Source organism: Misgurnus anguillicaudatus, chromosome 1, assembly GCF_027580225.2.
Source record: "Misgurnus anguillicaudatus chromosome 1, ASM2758022v2, whole genome shotgun sequence".
Taxonomy (NCBI): domain Eukaryota; kingdom Metazoa; phylum Chordata; class Actinopteri; order Cypriniformes; family Cobitidae; genus Misgurnus; species Misgurnus anguillicaudatus.
The window spans coordinates 27,020,866-27,040,197 of NC_073337.2; the positions used below are offsets into that span (position 1 = coordinate 27,020,866).

General features: G+C 37.4%; 2 protein-coding genes across 3 annotated transcripts in view; one reads left to right on the forward strand and one right to left on the reverse strand.

Annotated features, from left to right (window-relative positions):
• Positions 1–3,558, forward strand: part of cnot4b (CCR4-NOT transcription complex, subunit 4b) — a 41,267-nt gene extending 37,709 nt beyond the window's left edge. For both annotated transcript variants that reach the window (XM_055189665.2, XM_055189666.2), the window contains one exon: positions 1,382–3,558. In XM_055189665.2, the coding sequence (XP_055045640.2) occupies positions 1,382–1,695 (314 nt within the window). In that variant the 3' untranslated portion in view covers positions 1,696–3,558. The remainder of the gene's footprint in view (positions 1–1,381) is intronic.
• Positions 3,559–6,010: 2,452 nt separating this feature from the next.
• The window catches only part of tmem178bb (transmembrane protein 178Bb), a 105,170-nt gene continuing 91,848 nt past the window's right edge, over positions 6,011–19,332 (reverse strand). The window contains exons 4-5 of the mRNA XM_055189667.2: positions 13,052–13,189; positions 6,011–10,133 (exon numbers count right to left, since the gene is read on the reverse strand). Coding sequence (XP_055045642.1) covers positions 9,883–10,133; positions 13,052–13,189 — 389 coding nt within the window. The 3' untranslated portion in view covers positions 6,011–9,882. The remainder of the gene's footprint in view (positions 10,134–13,051; positions 13,190–19,332) is intronic.

Genomic DNA, 19,332 nt, shown 5'->3' on the forward strand with positions numbered 1-19,332 from the left:
AAAGCCAACCAACAATGGTAAGAAAATAGAAAAAAATTGAGTAACCAATACGTGAAACTAACACGGAGGAGAATGTCCGTGGAGCGGACACGGAGGAATGCGGAGATCTGTGACAATGACACGTATAAATGCAGAGATCAGTGACAATGGCACGGATAAATGAGCAAAATATTCTCTAACTATAACACTTTAAAGACAATAACATTTTCAATAGTACTATGTATACTATACAGGGTTCCCACGGGTCCTTGAAATCCTTGAAAGTTTGTGAATTTGGGCGAAAAAATTCAAGTCCCTGGGAAGTTTTTGAAAACATACATGCATAGATACAGGTCATTGAAAGTGCTTGAATCTATTTTATGCAAGAAGTTTTCTGGAAAAAAAAATCCATGTTATTCCCTGTGTAGTGTAGGATAATATCATACAAAATCTAAACTTTTTAAGCACACGTGCTAAACTGTTCGCTTTAAATGCTTATATCTTCTGTATGCGAATGTTGATTCATACCAAAATAGTTGTGTTTGACACATGAAAACGTCTCTGGTTACGTATGTAACTGTTGTTCCCTGAGAAGAAGGGAATGAGACGCTGCGTCTCCCTTGCCATGCGTCCCTGTAACGCCGTCTTTAGCAATATTTCAGATAGCAATTTACTTCCTGTCTTTGTCATTAAGCCTCACCATTGGTTGAATTTGATATACACATTCAGACGCACTTATCCCTGGAGGCGTCCCCAAAGTGTCATTGCAGTGACGCAGCGTGGGTTCCCTCAAAAGGGAACTGTAACAATATATCTTAAAATATAACACAATGTAACCTTGCTCTCACTTGAAATGTGTCCCCCAATTTAGTCCTTGAATTTGAGGGTATTGCACATGGAAAGTCCTTGAAAGGTCCTTGAATTTGAAGTTAACTAAGGTGTGGGATCCCTGAGTATATGCCTGTTCTATTATATTCTATATATTCTATATTAATAATTATCCCATTTTCTATGGTTTGTTTTCTTTTCATGTAAAGCTGCTTTAAAACCATGCAAAAAACGCTATATAAAGTAAAATAAATAAAATCATTCAGTTGTGGCCAGGTTCTGTTTTTGATAATTAACACAGAATGGTAATGCTAATGTAAATACAATAAAAACTCTTAACAGCTCTAATCGGTCACAATCTGACCTACAAAGTATACTAAAAAATGTGTGCAAAAACAGTCCAGTAGGGTAGTGCAGAAGACGACAGAGCAGTCGAGCTAGAAAAGGGAAAACATACTCGATACTGGAACATCTGAGTGTGGAAGTAAGTCAATAACCAGGATTTTAACTCTGGTGAGGTTATGAGTTGGAGTCCATTTAACACCAATTGTTTTCCTTGCTTTGCCTCCATCAGGTATCCCAGCTTCCTCGGGCAACAGTCTGGACTCTCTGCAGGATGACAATCCTCCACATTGGCTTAAATCCTTGCAGGCACTTACAGAGATGGATGTGCCTTCAAGCTCCACAGTGCCCCCCCAGCCCCCACACAGCGGTCCTTACGGCGCCCAGTTCCCCCACAGAGGTGGCTGGGCCCCTTACCCAACCACAGCCTCGGCAAACCCCGGCACTCAGTTTCACTCACCACCGCCAGGCTTCCAGAACGCCTTCAGAGCCTCGGCCCAGACCGCTACAGATCTGCTACAGAGTGCCGGCATGGACCGCCATTAAGAACTGTGAAATCTAACCCCTACCCCTTTTCACAAGAAGATCCCACAAATACAACAGTTGAATCAGTATAAACCAATTAACAAAATAACACGATTATGTATCAATTTCTCTGTTACTTAATTTTTGCTGCCATTTTATCTTTTTCTCAATTTGTGCTACGCTTGGTTGAGTGTTTTGCCTTGTTGCTGTTGCTGTAGCGTACCGTTCCAGCTTTCCAAGTAAGCATAAACAAGCCAGCAGCAAAGCTGAAATATGTGTTCTACAGGTATGGCCTAAATAAACTACAGAGCTGTAATGCATTAACCTCTGTATAATCATTTTGGGTGTCACTTGCATACCAGTGCTCAACAAAGCGATGTTCAATTCCATTGAAACATGGAACAAATTTAACGAAAGTGTCTTGATAGGACATAAGAGTCTGCCTTCAAAGCTAAACCAAAAAGAACAGGATCTGTTCATCATCCGCACAACCGAGGAGCTATTTGCTGTGAGAGTTTTTAAAGCCATGCCACTATAAGCAATCAAGTGGATATCCAAAAAAATATGAATAATAATAAAACAGGGCTTCAGTTTTTTGTGTGATCAAAAGGGTACTTGACTTCCATTATTCCGAAGGATCAAAGGCATAATGATGAGGAAGCAAAAAGTATAAGCACTTTTTTCAGTGGATCTTCGGCCTTTAACTTTGTTCTACCTTTTTTCTATCCTTGTTAAAAGGGAGATGCATTTTTATGGGGTCGTAAATGTGGTGCCCGCTCTGAATGTGGTTATGGTTCATATGGCCGTAACGTTTAAAAATGCAACGTCTGCTGTAGATGGTGCACTTTGTGATGAGTTCAGCCTTGTTAGCAGACCTTTGCCTATGACCCCTCCACCAAATTGCCTTGTTGGTCGGGGGGTCTTCGACTTTAATTCCGACATTGCAGTTAACCTCTGCATCAGAGGATGGTACACTGCGAAATAAAGAGGAGAGGCGGTTGCATTGAAGAGTTGGGAAGCACTGACCCCTTCAAGTGTAGCACGTGTGGTGCCGCCATGCGGCATCTTACATAGCTTTGTTTGCCTGGTGGGCAAAACAATCTATGTGGCCTAATCAGTGTTTACGTTCGAACTATGCTCCCTGAAGAAACTTGAAGGAATGAAAGGTGTGCGAGGTTCAGGAAGTAGATCTATAGTTGACTTATCAAACTGGACTGGGGCAATGTTTTAAGTGTGAATGCGTAGCATAAAACTTTCCCCTGTACAACAGAGCCAGAAATGGTTTACTTCACGTGAATTAGATTGCCCAGTTTTACAGAACTTGGGGTTAAAGGGTGTTTTCAAAAGATTGCTAGAGAAAAGAAATTGGCTCTTTTTTAACAGTTTGACTTTCGTTTACAAGGACAATTATGTAATAGACCAGGTAGTGAAATGTGATCATGCTGTTTGTGTCTGTAGACATTTGTTTGCACATTTTCCACTGGCTAAGCAATGTGATTGCGTTTGATTGGTAAGTGATGAAGAAAGCTGGAATGGTAGCGCTACTGGGCAACAAAGGTATTGGCAATACACAAGGGTCTGTATTGGGACCGTTAACATTGTTCGTCACTTCTACTTGACCCCCCCAAACCCCTTACCTTTACAGTTCTTTTAATGGTCTTAATCCTGAATCAGTTAATGCTGACTGATCAGTATTCAACAGTATTCAAGAGAAATGAATCAATTAAATCTCAAAAAGAAACCTGTGTGGTTTAACAATGGGTTTTACACAGTGCTAAAATGTAAGAAAATGAAAAAGCACTAAAGGAATTGTACCTCTCTTACGGTCTGGAGGAAATAAAAACTAAATCTTAAATAAATGAGAAAATGTTTGAGCTGAAGTTATATTTTTATGCCTTTTGTCTGCCTTAAATAATGTTTAGCATGAAGTAGGGTGTTTGACTTCATCAAGCGATTTTAATGCGATTGGGATCTCTGAAATTATTATTAAGGAGAGAGTGTCTGTTGTCTGGATGTGCATTACAGAAGGTCATGTGCCTTTTGAAATTAATTACATATAATATTTATTATATATATTTTGTCTGTAATTAAGTAAACTAATTAGGATTCTAATGAGCAGACTGAATGCAGAGGATTCTGTTTTTTTCTGACTCTCCTCATTGATTTTAATTCTCTTTTGCTGTCAGATGAAATGCCAGCAGTATCGAAACACCAACCGTACAGTTATGCAATGACTGTGACCTGGCCGCTACCTTTTCCAAAAGTAAAATAATTGGCTTTGACTGGGTAATATACTTACAAACCCTGTGTAGAATTGTTTGGTGAAACTCTCCTGAGAATAAAATTAAAGATACATTTTATTGGCATAAATGAAGACGTTGTGACATACTATTTTATAAAAATTTAAAATGTCACAATTCAAAAATACTAAATAAATTCTGCAGTTTTGGGGAGAAATGTGATTTTAATGTTTTTATGAGATTTGCCCAAATTATTGACTAGTGCTAATATTTGGGACGCATTCTGTGAAAACCGAGCTAAAGTCATTTTTTGTGCTTTGCGGTTTTCTACATAATGTAAAGAATATTTTGTGAAAATATAACCTTGATATATTCAATATTAATGTAGTAAGATCATGTGAAAGACTAAAATTTAAGTGAAATCAAATTTTGATGCTCATAATCTCATAATTAGATTATAATCTGTTAATCTGGGTTTCTCAGACAGGGTCACATTTATCTTATTAGGTAAATGTTTAATGTGTTTATCAACTCTCTGAAGAGTGCAAAATTTAATGCTGTGTTGTTTTAGCTATGACCTTAAAGCATTATAAAAGACGGGACAGGATGTTTTAATCCATATACATGAGAGATATTGGCCGCCAGTTTTTGCAACGATGAATTTTGTCATATTCTCTCACTACCCCCGAATGTTTGGACACATCCTCCTCAGTTGCGTCAATGCTCGTCCGCGACTGCTCTTTTAAAGCTTGTTCCACTTGCCCTGTTAGAGATTAGGGAGAAAAAGGACTAGAGAAGGGTTTGTGACACTTGCTTCATTTCCGTTCACTCTAGTGGGTGTCAATACCAACCTCCTGTCCACAAGCCTTCAAATGTGTTCGGCGCGGGCCAATTAACTTTATCTCAGCAAAGAGGCAGCAGCTTCCAGATAATGTCAAGAGTGCATTAGGCATTCGCAGTGAGCTTACTGAGCGCTTTGCTTTCAAATGCTCAGCAGAGCCACTCTGTCATGCTCTTGTGCGTAAATTACTGCAGTGCTGATCTAATTGGCAGCGGAAGCTGGCAGCAAATATACGGTACAGAAACTGCAGCCACTGGGTAGGATTTCTCAGGGGTGCAAGTTATTATGACCCAAAAATGTAATGTATTTCAAAGTAGTGCATATATAGTGTGTTGAAGGCTAATTTGTGATGTCAGTATATTAAGACTAAATAATCACCTGCCTTACATAACATCATCTTAAGATAGCAGCAATATTTATTTACACCCCTTGCCTTCCATCAGGCAATTAAACTGATGGTCTCACACAATTGGTTGAGCTAATGGTGGGCTGGTCAAAAACTAAACTAACTTACTTTTGGTATCTTACAATTGCATACTAGGCCACCAAAAAGTATGTTATAATTGAAATAATACATTTCAGCTTGTAATGGTATCATTAGTTCAATTACACTAGACCCGAAACTGCTGTAGTCTATGCATTTCTGAGCGAAGTAAGCTAAATGCTCTTAAATAATCAAATGTTTCTATGACCCCAATCACCTAAAGCAGGGTCAGTACTTATTGTCTCAAGAAGGTCTGGATGTTCGTGCCCTTTTGAACAAGAGGTGCCCTTAATAATCATCTGTGGCTATTTGCAGCCGTACACATTCTCCATAAGCATTCATTAAATATTCATTAGTCTTCAAACACAGGCTTTCATCTAAGGGCTTGTTGTTGTTTTGCACTTTGCGAACCAACATATGGTGTACAAGAGATAGTTAGTAATTGCATCTATCAGACTTTGCTTGTCATAATTGCATTCAATGAATGTTTTTATCCTTGTACTTTTCTAACGGTTCGCACAGTTGATCAGATAATAATGTCATTATAGTTGTTGCCATGGTGATTTCGCTTGCTTAAAATGTCAGGGCGTGAACTTTACTGATCGTTGTGTCACGCTAGACTGCCGCCCTGTGATTTTATTTATTTAATTTCTTACCTGCTGTTTTTCACGTTGAACACATTTTTGTATGAAGTGTAATTTGACTGTGCCTGGAAATATTACGTAAACAATGAAAGGTAAGTACAGTAGGAAAGTAAATATACCATACAAATGAACACAACAATGAGATTTTATTTTGTAATGATATTACATTCCACAGTTTTAACATTTTCCAGGATTTTCTTTTTCTTTAGTGTTTTTTTACAATTTTTTTTCTTTAGGTACTCAACAGACACGCTATTGATGGAAAAGACCCAATATGCCTTTCGGCGTCAGTGTCCCATAAAAATGAAAGTCGCAGTTTTACCGATCCTGCTACTTTTTTATTTTATTTTTACATTTGAAACAGAAAACATATCCCCACTCGTGTTAAAACACACCTCACCAAACAAAAACAACAAAGTGTTGGCTAATGAATGTAAACACATTTGTATGAATCAGATGTACGAGTGTGGTCGTTTTTTATTGTCAGTCCGACAGCTTGTAATCCTGAGCCCATTTAAATGCCCAACGCTTTATTTTCTTACATTGGGGGATTCTTTAAAAATGCCTGAGTGTCTTGTCTATTGTTAGTCATTGCCAGGGTTTTTATTTTGAAATATTTCACAATAAACATTAAAATGATTTATATGAAGCTTATAAAAGTCAGTTTACCACATGCGTTGTGTCTTGGACTGTCTAGGATGGTTGCCAATTAAGCTATAATTGAAATTATTTATTCTTAGCATCTGTTGCAAACATCTGCCCTTCAAGTATTTTTTTTTCTCTTTTTACTCCGTTACGATACACCCTTCACTGTCACGTTGTGAAAGTATAGCTTTCGAAATTAAGGAAATGTGAAGGAACTCGACTTCTAAAGTAGACAATGTTTTGGTTTTATTAGCAACCAGCGACAATAATTTTTAATTAATATTTTCCTTGTAAATGTCTAGAAACACTCTTATATAAGGCCAGATGGACTTGATTGAAAACAGATGGTTGTTATACTGTATGTTTATTCAAAAGTGTTCTGTTTTTGGACTCGATACTCAAATTTGTACTAAAATTTGTGGGCGGTTTCGCAATCTCACGACAATTTGTACGTATTAGAGGTGGCCTAATTCTTATGACCACATTCGTAATTTTTTTACGCTTTGCTTTTGCCCCCTGACGTTAGGGGTGAGGTTTCATTATTGTTTTTTTATAACAATCGTACGTTTTTGTACTATTCGCTTCTTACGAAATAATACAGTTTTGCCGACTCGTAAAATACGTATGAATTCCTGTGAGATCCAGGGCTGTGTTTTCCAAAAGCATGTTTAGCTAACTATTCCTTGAGCTTTACGACAGACAGAACTTGCAAATCTTTCGTTTTTTCAGAAGTGTGGCCGATTGAGTTTGTGTAATTTTATTGCCGATAGCATTATCAACTTGTATTTTTAGCGACTAGAATGTTCCTGTCACGGCAAGAACAAAAAACATCCCTAAATATCTGAAACCTCCTTTATGCAGGGTTCACACCAGACGCGGTAGAGGCGGCAAGCACGAGTGATTTACATGTTAAGTCAATGCAAAGACAAGATTAGGCATCCTGCGGCGCGAATTGAGCGTTGCCGTGGGAAACGCGCAAGGTGAAAAATCTTAGGGGATTTCCGCGCCGTGTTTACCAATCGGGACCTTGCTGTAGTAGTGACGTGATTACAGGAAGCGAGCGGAGTCGCAGAAGCCCCTCCCATGACGCGAATTTCCGCGTGAATGTCTCGAATGACTAGAATTTCACACGCAAATGAAGCGAGTAAACTCAAATGTTCAAGCGTCCAACTACGCGCGAATAGCACGTCTTTGCCGCCTCTACCGTGGCTGGTGTGAATGCACCATTAGGTGTTCTCTTTAAAGACTGCAGGAGCCTTATTTCATAAAAAACAAAGTTAAGCTGTAGGAAGGGAGAATGTATAACAAGAATTAACTGTATTGTTGCATCTTTATTCCATCAATGTTGTGTTTATGATAAAATGGTTTTGCATTTGTTTTAGGAAACACTTTTAAATACACCTTTGTACCTAAAGAGTTCATATTAGTACCTCAAAGGTACATATTGGTACCAAATGTATACATATCTGTACCTAATGGTATATATTAGGACCTTTATAAAGGGAAATGTCATAACCATGATAAATGGTGAGACATAACTGGACATCTATCTCCTGTATAATGACTTATGTATTTTTAAGAAAAAAGGCGAACCAGTTGCCATCACATCCTTTTTGGCAAATCACCACTTGTAACCTGTAAACATAGTTTTCCGGCAGATCTACTGTAAATTTTCTCTCTGCAAAATAATTGGCATGGTTAAATGTATGTGCTGACCTGCCAGCGACACATAGTGCGTGCGTCACATTGTGGCACAATGTTACATGGCTGCTTTAGTGTTTCTAAATGTGTTTTTTGTCAAATGTGATGACTTAAAATAAGTTTATTAAGCTATAGCGAATGGGTGCCACGAGAAGAAAGAGAATACGATCAAATCTGAGCATCACAATTTGAACTATGGTCTGAGGGAACCATTCATGTTGGCTTAGAGATTGTATTAAGCTTGTGCTTCGCTCAACGTCATCACTATTTGAAGTCACGATTTATTCCAGCACCACCGCTGTCTCCGAATCGGCACATCCTGTTTTGGAAGTTCGCTTTGCATAAGAGACACAGGAAGTAAGATTCAAATGAGGACGCCTAAGCGCAGAAAGGCTTTCTTGAAGAAAATCAGCATGCGTTCCCATCAAATAAAATAAATAGCGCCTTCTAGTCAAGCTTAAGGCTGTAACATTGAGATGTTGGGTTGACTTTCAGTCTACGGATGCTACGTCGGATGTGTCTACGGGGAGTAAGTGTACAAGTGCGCTAAAACACGATATGCCATCTTTCCTTTTTCTGGTAATTCTCAGTTTAGCAAAAAGCCCACCCGACTTCCCCCAAGGCAGGTTTTTGATTTGATGCATTGTATTATTTTAGCATTAGAAGAAATTTTTGTCCTTTTTTCTATGGAGACCACAAAACCACTCACGCATGTATCGGGTAGAGAATTTACCCCCTACTTGCTGTTCACAATGATAACTCTATACACTACAAAACAAAAAGCACATGATCAATTGTTAAGGATGTTAAAAATGTCCAGTTTTGAATAAGAAATAAATGGAATGAAATAAAAAAGAAAAAAGTCTTTCCGGATAGGATTTTATCTTTTCTAAGATATTATAAGTATTACTTTTTTCTTTACAATTCGCTGTACAGCAGTAGCAATATAACGTCATTCAGGAGCATCAGGAGCAGGCATTTCCCATTCCTAAAATTCACGCATAAACACATACTTCAGCCAGATCCCAAGAGGCATAGTAAGAGGTCTCCACAGCCCAAGACGTACTCCATAAATTTACCACGACGGATTGAAATCTCATCCGAGTTGTTGTCCTGTCATGTGTAAGAGCCCAATGGTCCTGGTGCTTTAAAATGTCTGAACTCCTGGGTTCGAAACATTGGCACTGCTTACTGAGCAACACGTGGTTCTGTCCAGTCACAAATACCATCAAGGTTTGGCAGTTTCTAGGCATCTTTATACGTGTAAACATCCATCCATTTATCCATGTGTCCATGAGCATTAACTGTTGTCGAACAATGTGCAAGTTTTTTCCTCTCCGTTTCATGTTATCCTTATATTTGTGCTCACAATGTCACAACTTCAAATAAAGTTTTGATGTGCAGTATCTCAACAACAAAAAGGCTCACCGACATCTTTAACAATTGTAATTTTTTTCTCGTTTTTTTCTTTTAAACGATCAGGACACTCAATTGTAGATTCAGACACATGGTTAAAAATGGCATTGTGGCCTGGTTGGTGAGATTAGAAATGATTTTTATATGATTTTAATCTTCGGGTATGGTCTTTGTTTCTTTTTTCGCCCCCATTGTCCAGCTCCATGTAGGGCCCAGGGGTTTCTGGTGGCCCGGCCCCTAACACACGGTCCCGTTTTCTTGGCGGGACTTGGGGCACGTTGAACGAGGAATTGGTTGTACGGAGGGTGCCAGTGTACAGAAGAAACCAGCGATGAGGGATAGACCTAAACCGCCCCAAGCGCAGAACATGGACCAGCCGTAACCGTGACTGATGTCATCCGGGAGGCCGTAGATGTAGCGCGGGTAACGGGACAACTCGAAGTTAATACCTGCTACACAGGTGCACAAGGAAATGATGCAAAATGTACCTATAAAAAAAAGAAAGATTAATCAAGTATGCAGAATAGTTTAATTTCTTTCTTTTAAAATTAAACAGTGTACTTCTGATTTTAAAGGTGGAATCTTAACAGAAATATATCAGCCATAGGCTACTTGAGGATTTGATGTTAGGCCCTGTGGATGGCATATGTTTTTGGTGCTGCGCTCAACACCGGCACTTTACGTTTTTGTTGGTGCACCAAAATTTTCAACTTGGAAAAGAACGCTCAGCTCATTAATGTCACTTTTTACTTAGCTGTCCAATCGCAGTGGGGAATGGGCAGGAAAAAAATACCACACCAACCAATCGGCGCATCGTACAACGACTGATAAACAAAACAGAAGTATCATAACAAACAAAGTACTTAAAGCCCATCTTGCACCACTGTCAATTAATGGGTACATAAATCACTCAAGATATGTATATCATTTTTAAAAATGGTCTAGTTTTTTTTACGTTTTTGTTTTTTACGCAATTCGACGATGACGTCACATTGGGGAGAAGTGGATGAAAGGTAGCCTCAAGTAGTATTAGAGCTATGGCGACTGACTGGGATGAGGAAAAGGTTGCAAGAGCCAACATGTATGATGGCAGGGGCGGAGTTGGACCTAAAAATCTACCAGGAAATTTTGTAATTTCGTAGTGGTAAAAAAAGGAATACGGTTAAACATGCTCATAAACAGGAAGTAATAAATGGAATAATGTGTGCATCTTTGAATAACTGTAAGAATATTTCCTTCAAATATAATTTTTGTCATAAAGTTTTGACATATAATAATGTTTTTCACTGTTATTGCTTATTTAGACTTGCTGTTTAAAGCGTGTTTGGCGCATTTACCTCAGAGTTTATTTCAGTAATATTGCTGTTTTTCCGGTAATAATAATACAATTTACATGTCAATCCTGCTTCCTTCTCTGTTTATTCATTTAATTATGCTATTATGTTAAGTTATGTGTGTATATTTATTGCCATGAGACGTTTATTGTCGTTATATGAATACTCTCGTCTAATATTTAAATTATACGCTGAATAATGTGAGCATCTTTGAATAACTGTAAGAATACAGCTTTGAAATTATTTTTTGGTCAAAGTTTTGAGAAATAATAATGTTGTTAGGATATTTATTGCCATATGAGGCGTTTATTGCCGTTGAATACTTGCGTATATAATATGGAAATCATATATACTATCTATATTACGTTATGCTTTGTGATACCCAACAACATAAATGACATAAAAAAAAAGTTTAAATGTTTATTACCAACAAGCAAATTGCACAAATTTGTTGAAAAATTAACCCTGCAACACGGCCTTTAAAAAAACACTAGCAAGCGCCTACAGTCGGTATGCGCGTTATCAGCCACATTTAAATGCGTTGGTGGACACAGGGCCTTATGCTGTAATAATAATAAAAATAAATAGCACATGAACATGACATAAAAATGCATTGTGTGACTTTTAGGAGAATCTCTTGACAGAAATGCAATATAATATACATAACTATATTATCAGTGGTGTATAAAGATCTAAAATAACGGACTTTTCTTATTACCTTTCAATGAGCCATTTTTATGCAATTCGCAATCTCATCTAGATTTTTCGACAGTACCCCAAAACAAACAAACTGCTCTACAGAGCACTTTTCGTTACTACGTTGTCTTAGACGACATCATGTTTGTCCTGTGGCAATTGTACTTATTTTTTTTTACTTAGAAAAGAAATGTTTAGTTTACTCATGATTACTAAAAGGGATAGTTCACCTTAAAATGAAAATTCTGTCTTCATTTTCTCATCCTCATATTGTTTTAGACCTGTATGAATTAATTTTTTCTGATGAACACAAAAGAAGATATTTTGATAAATGATGATAAGCACACAGGTGATTGTCACCATTGACTTCCATAGTAGGAAAACAATTATTATGAAAGTGTTGTGATAAATGATAAAGAAGATATTTTGATAATTGATGGTAAGCACACAGTTGATGGTGGTACCCATTGAATTCCACTGTATTTGTTTTTCCTACTATGGAAGTCAATGGTTACCATCAGCTGTGTTTATCAAAATGAAGAAGAGTAAATTCATACAGGTTTAGAACAACTGAGAAAATGGGTTTTTTGGTCAAGTATCCCTTTAAGTAAAGGGCAACAGGGTTTACGGTGCTGTAACCGAGCAAACATTCAGAGGGGATTCAGCGTGCCATAATCTGACCCATAGCTCTATTTCTGCCTTTATAATTTAGTATCTTAATTGCCTTCTTAATTGCCGTATCATTACTGAAGTGCAGCACATCTTAATTGCGTCTCTGCTTCGCTCTCTGTGGTGCCGGTGAAAGACTGACGCAAAACACATCGCTTCCGACGCACGGCGGGCATGAACGGGACGTCCAAATGAGCAATAATGATGCCACGAGCTGCGTTGATTGATGCGAGCGTCTGCCTACTGAGCTGATGAGCTTCAGAAGAGCGATGCGCATGTGAACAATATCGGTTGACGTACAGTGAGATAAGAGATGCGAGATAATTGATATTATATAATTGCTTTAAAGCCCACTTGCTGGCTGTCAATCATTAATGCATAAATGCAGTCTTGGGGTGACTTGCGTGGGAATTGTATTTTCAGCTAGTAGTCCCTGATAGTGGGTGTTAGTGATTTTGGTAGCCTGAGAGCATTTGAGAGGAGAATTGTATATATTATTGCATTTAGTGAAGATGACATCGCTTGTACCTTGACTACTGAATGTATGTATACTGTGTAGTCTCTGTTAGAATACAACCTGTATTTAAAAAAACTGATGCATGAGCACAGGTGGCAGGTGTAGTTCTGACCATTCAGCATATAGTTTTTTAATTGTCCATTTTTCCTTTATAAACAGTTGCATGTCTGTTTGCATGAAAATAACTCACCGCCCATGAGGAAGAGCAGTCCCGCCACGTACTGCATGAGGCCGCGGTCCCAACAGCATCCCAGCATTCCAATGATCCAGCCAAACAGGATGATGGCCACCGCCATTCCCATGAATCCTGCCGTCATTCTCCGCAGGTCTGTGGGTGTCACGAAATAAGGCAAGTTAAACACCGTGACTCAGAGATGATGAGGGCGCAGGGTGTATTTGCTAGGTTAGATGACTCATTGTCAATAAGCGTTTGAGTGCATTTGTAGACCTAAAATGGCTGTGGTTTTCATATGCAGCTTTCCCTGGAAGAGAATTTAAGTGCATTAGCAGTCAAGTGTTTAGTAATAAATGTGTAAATATGGTAAAGGTCCATTGTGGGTTTTTAGCGACATCTAGCGATGAGATTGCGAAATGCAACCAACCTCAATTTTCGAAACGCAAAGAGAAACTACGATAGCTGCCACAGGACAAAATGCAGATGTAGAAATATGGGGACAACTTCCATGAAAGGAGACCCATGGTGTAGATAAAACGGCTCGTTCTAAGATAATAAAAACAATACAGTTCGTTGCGTAAGTCTTTATACATCACTGATAATATAGTTATGTATATTATATTGCATTTCTGTCAAGAGATCCTTATAAAAGTCCCACATTGCCCCTTTAAATCCCTCATATTCTTATAATCTTAAGAAAAAGAGCAAAAAATTCATGACTCATGTTGCACTACAAAGTAGAGCTGCATAACGATTAATCATGATTAATCGTTTGGAAAATAAAAGTTTTGTTTACATCATATATGTGTGTGTACTGTGTATAATAATTATGTATAAATAAATAAATACACAAGCATGTAGATATTTAAGAAGTACTTACATGTATAATATTTTTATATATAATTTATATTATATATAAACATTTAATCTATAAATATATGTTTCCTTAAAATTATAAGTGTGTGTGTATTTATTGATTCATAATTATTATACACAGCACACCCACATATATGATGTAAACAAAAACTTTTATTTTGCAAACGATTAGTCGCGATTAATCGTTATGCAGCCCTAAGATTTTCTAGAATCATATTCTGTCTAGCCTATGGGTTATTCATATTATTTTTGTAAAGGGACAAATCCTTTGATATTTACTGTCTTGCAATTACTTCAAAGTCACTTTATAATGTTTTATTTGTTAAAAATAGCATTAGCTAACAAGAATTTATGAGCAATTCTTTTACAGAATTTATTAATGTTACGTCTTGCTAATTTCAGCATTTACTAATACATTTTTAAAATCAAAAGTTATAACTATTAACATTAGTTAATGCACAACGAACTCCCATAAAAAGCTGTATTGCAATAAAGGCACAATATGTAAGATTTTCACCACTAGGGGTTGCTATTTAAAAATAACAAAGGCGAAGCTTATAAAAGAGAGTGAAACGGTGTGAGATGCTGTTTTCTTCATCCAGAGACGTATGGATACATGTACATTTGATCACATTGTTTTATGCCATTGTAATGAATTAGCTGCAAGGCACAACAGTTGCTGAATAATCAACACTACCGCATTTGTCCACTCGTGTTGCCATAGTTTCTATAACCGGAGACTGAGGATATCGCGGATATTAAGTCACTAAAAGGGCGACAATTACAAGGGAGACAAGGGACGAGCCATTACAGGGCTCCAGACTAACTTTTTTCACTAGGAGCACGGTGGCCCCCAACTGAACATTTTAGGGGCGCAACCAGAAAATTTAGGGGCACATTTTGAGTCCGACCCGAACCAATGGCAATTTTTTTAACCCGACTGGACCCGGATGTAAACAGCACCGACATGTGTGCAGTTTGTAGCCCCGCACGCACCAGTCTAACATCCAAAACAAACAAAATTGTGCATAATCCACATTTTGTGTTTTTTGTTTGTTTGTATATAAAAGTAAAAACTAGGGCTGTCAAAATTAACGCGTTAATAACGCGTTAACGCAAATTCATTTTAACGCCACTAATTTTATTAACGGAGATTAACGCAACGCGCAATTTCTGTTTGACCCTTGGTCCAGCCCATAGTTGAATGAACAGAGACGCAGACAAATGTGACTCTCTCTAAATGAGTAAAAGGTTTTCATAGAAATAAGAACATTAAGCAAATTGTCTACCAAATTCAATGCTCTAAATGCTCGTTGGACATCTGATATGATCTTTATTTATACGTCTGAGAGGTGTAACGTTACCGTCCTCCTAATGCTTAATCTAATACAAAGATGCGTCTCAATTCATTTTGGTTTCGCTTTTATGCATGACTTAGAAAATAGACTGCAGGACTTGCTTGATGTTAAAAGAGTCATTAAGAGAGATAAAGTTCGGTACCTGATTAATGTTAAAGAGTTATTAAGAGCGACAAGACTCAAAAGCGATCCCCTCACGCTGACTGACTGATATCTGAAGCGCGTGCACACAGACGCGCGAGTGCGCGACCCGGATATATAGACATCTACACAAAATTACAGTTTTACAAATATCTGTTTTGATAAGAAATCACGCAGGTAGGCTCTATAATCTGTTATGTTTTAAGTAAATGATTGGTTAACTGTTGGGTAAAACTATCTGATGTGTAACATTATATTAGATCACTTAGATTTTAAGCAGTCTGTCTCAATGTCAATCAAACAAAAGGAAAAAAAGTTGAACATACATTGATGATGTTTTTGCTTTGTGTGTGCTAAATCTATTAGTTTTACCAGTGATTTTAAGGTATTGATGTGGTAATATAATGTATGGATGTGGAAATGTTTGTGGTAATTTGACTCTTTCAACTTCAAACACGTGTAGTTCTGTCATATTTTGTTATATTTCAACAAATCATGCATTGTTCTATGTTTTAATAGAGAATGTCAAAATATGAACAACTATTTTTTAAAAATTTGCTAATTCCGACTAAACTTGCCAGCACAGGTCACAAATGATGCAGCAGCAAACAAAAATGGAGAAAGAAAAATCTTCTGAAAGGAAAATTCATATACAAAACAATGGCTGGTGATTCTGTTAAAATGTAAACAGGCTGTTGTTAACATACATGTCTATATATGTATATATGATTAGAATATTAAAAACCTGAAAAGTGTTAAATTAGGGTAAATTTAGAATGGATAAAAATGTGCGATTAATTTGCGATTAATCGCAGTTAACTCATGAAATCATGCGATTAATCTAGATTAATTTTTTTAATCTATTGACAGCCCTAGTAAAAACATGAACAAATATTGAAAAAAACCCTGCTGCTCTATTTATTTTCCTTTATTATCTGATGACGACACTAAGGTAACCGCTAAAATGTACATTTAAAATGGTTTGACAGGTGTTTCAACGTAAATGTATCTATCGCAAGCCACACAATGTCGCTCTTGGCAAACAAAGGAGGGGTTGGTAAAGGACTTGACGCACATATGCGATATAGTTTGAGTCATCTCGGGTACGTTTGGCAAAAATACATTCACTTTAAAATACCCAAGACCCGATGCCGCTATTTTTATACGTGACCTGTGTGTGAAGCACATCTGAAACTTTTAGACCCAAACCCGCTTGGGTCTCGGATCGGACCTCGGGTTTTCAGATCTAAGTGGACCCGGCCGTGAAGACCTCTGGTTCATGTTAGCTAATTCATATACTATTATTTACAAATACGACTTTATTGCAAAGTGTGGTTCTTTAATTAATAATTGAAAAAGTTAAATAAAATCGGGTAACAGTTAAGCAGTGTTGGGAAAAGTTACTTTTAAAAGTAATGCATTACAATATTAAGTTACTCCCAAAAAAGTAACTAATTGCGTTACTTAGTTACTTTTCATAGAAAATTACGCGAAATCAAATTAATTAAACTAAAAAAGTAACTTGCATTACTATTTTGAAAAAGTAACTCAAATATAAATGTGTACATTTAAAATGAAAAAAAAAAACTTTACTCGTTACTTCAGAAAAGTAATATTATTACGTAATGCACGTCACTTGTAATGCGTTACCCCCAACACTGGTCTTAAGCATAAGCTTGTACTTGGAAGGGCTTGAGACTTGTACATATTTAGTCAAGCATGTTCACTATTTTGACTGGCGTAGTGTATTTAGCAGAGCAGACAATCAAAATAACTCAAAATATAAATAAAAAAACTATAAATAATGCAAAACCACGTTGCATCAGCCCTACTGTGACAGGCTGTTAGCTAGAGGGCAGGTCGCAGCATTTCTGTTAGTTTGCTTTTTTAATCTCACAGCTGAATTCTCACTACAGAAAAGGTGGCTGGCCCAAAACGCCGGGCACGGTAGCTTACACCAGTCGACTGTAAAGGGTTCAGGAGGGCATTCACTTCACCTTCAGGGTGGACGCAGTGCAAGATTAGCGAGTCGTATGCAAGCTTTTAAAGTAGAGATGAAGTGTTTCAAATTCATTTGATTTTCGATTAAACCAATATATCAGATACAGAAGTGCTATGCCAGTTGTTTATGAAACGGCTATTCATCATCCACACATTTTTCTGGCAGTTTATTACATATAAAATGTTGGATTTCATAAGCGTGCCTGTCTGCAGATCCATTCAAGTCTTGTAAAACGCTGTGCGGATGCTTGTTGTGAGTGTTTAATAGACCTGGGCCATCTTTGTCGTTGTGTTTCTTTTGCTTAAGGTTTGTTTTTTTACCCTTAGACATCTAACAGTTGTGTTAAACAGTAACAAGGGATGCATTGATCTCACTAAAACAGTTAAACAAAAATATAACGTGTCGTCTACGTCGCCAGGGGTAGGGCGCAAATATCAATATTTCAAAGTGTAATATGTCACCTCGCAATACTGCATTGATGTTCTGTCACCGTAAATCGATAATTTTCCTTCCATTTTTCACATATGACCATATTTGTACTACAAACATGGATTGATTCAAAGCAAACATGTGCAAATGCATAACGTTGTACTGTAAAATTAAATATTAAAGGTACAGTTCACCCAAAAATGAAAATTCTTTCATTATTTTATCATCCTCATGTTGTCATAAACCTGTAAGAATTTCTTTTTCTGATGAAGACAAATGAAGATATTTAGAAAAATGTTAATAAACAAATAGATTCGGGGCACCATTCACTTCCATAGGATTATTTCTTTCCTACTATGGAAATCAATGGTGCTCCAGATCTGCTGGCTTACAAACATGCTTCACACTATCTTCCTTGAAAAGAAATGGTTTGGAAAAAACATGAGGATGTGTAAATGTGTACATTTAAGGGCAAGATTACTCGGAAAATGATGAAGCCCACGTAGCACTTGTTACGTAATAATATAGTCTGCGTTGTTGTAACCGAGTAGCGTCAATGCGTAGGTGGCTGCACACATACTGGAACAATAGGTAGTTAAGTATAGTCTGGTAAATTGCAGTCGGTTATACAGAAATTATGTTCATAGCAAGAATTTGCCTCCAGGTCATTATTTCTCAGAACGATTATTTTTTTTCGCACAGGAGGTTTGTCACTTGTAAATTATAAAACACCATTTGCTAGATGTATCACAGTTTTAGCCACATGTTGAGAAATCGTATACTGAGAACAACCCAATCTGTGTGGGTTCTACTGAAGCTCTTTGTCAGCATATATCCAAATCTTCTTGTGTAAAAAGAGACGAGAAGAAAAGACTAGGCTGACAGCTATTCTGGAAACACGCTAGAGGAGTCTCTTCGGTTGGACCTCTGCTTTGTTTGATATTCTTGTCGTTTCTTGTATCTTCGTGTTTCCTAACCTGCTGGGCTTCTCGATGTGTCAAATTCTGCCAGTTCTTTGTTCTCCGTGCTCATGTGAGCACCGAATGAGAAAGACAGTAACCGCTTCACTGCAAACCAATGTGTGCTTTCAAAAACCTCAGAGGCAGGGGAGTTATAATTATGTGTGCCGAAGGATCTATGCCAATTAAATTTTTTATTTAATCCGTAAGAAAAAAACAATGGAGGAAATGTGTGGATTGTGCTGAAGCTTGTCTCCGCTTCCAAAACTAAAATGCATGATCTTCAATATGCGCTTTTTCACATTGGAATACGCCACAGATGCCCAAAATGATGCACTGCCACCTCGGGGCTCAACCTGACATCATCACACTATGTCAAAATGAAACTGTGGTGGTACTTTTCCATACGATCTGCCACTGTAAAATATAACGATATGATGAGGTTTGACGCCTTATTTCTCCAAATATAGTTGAAAATTTGGAAGTAGTCAACATCGGATCACTCTGAAAATTAAGTTTTCCTGTTTCCAA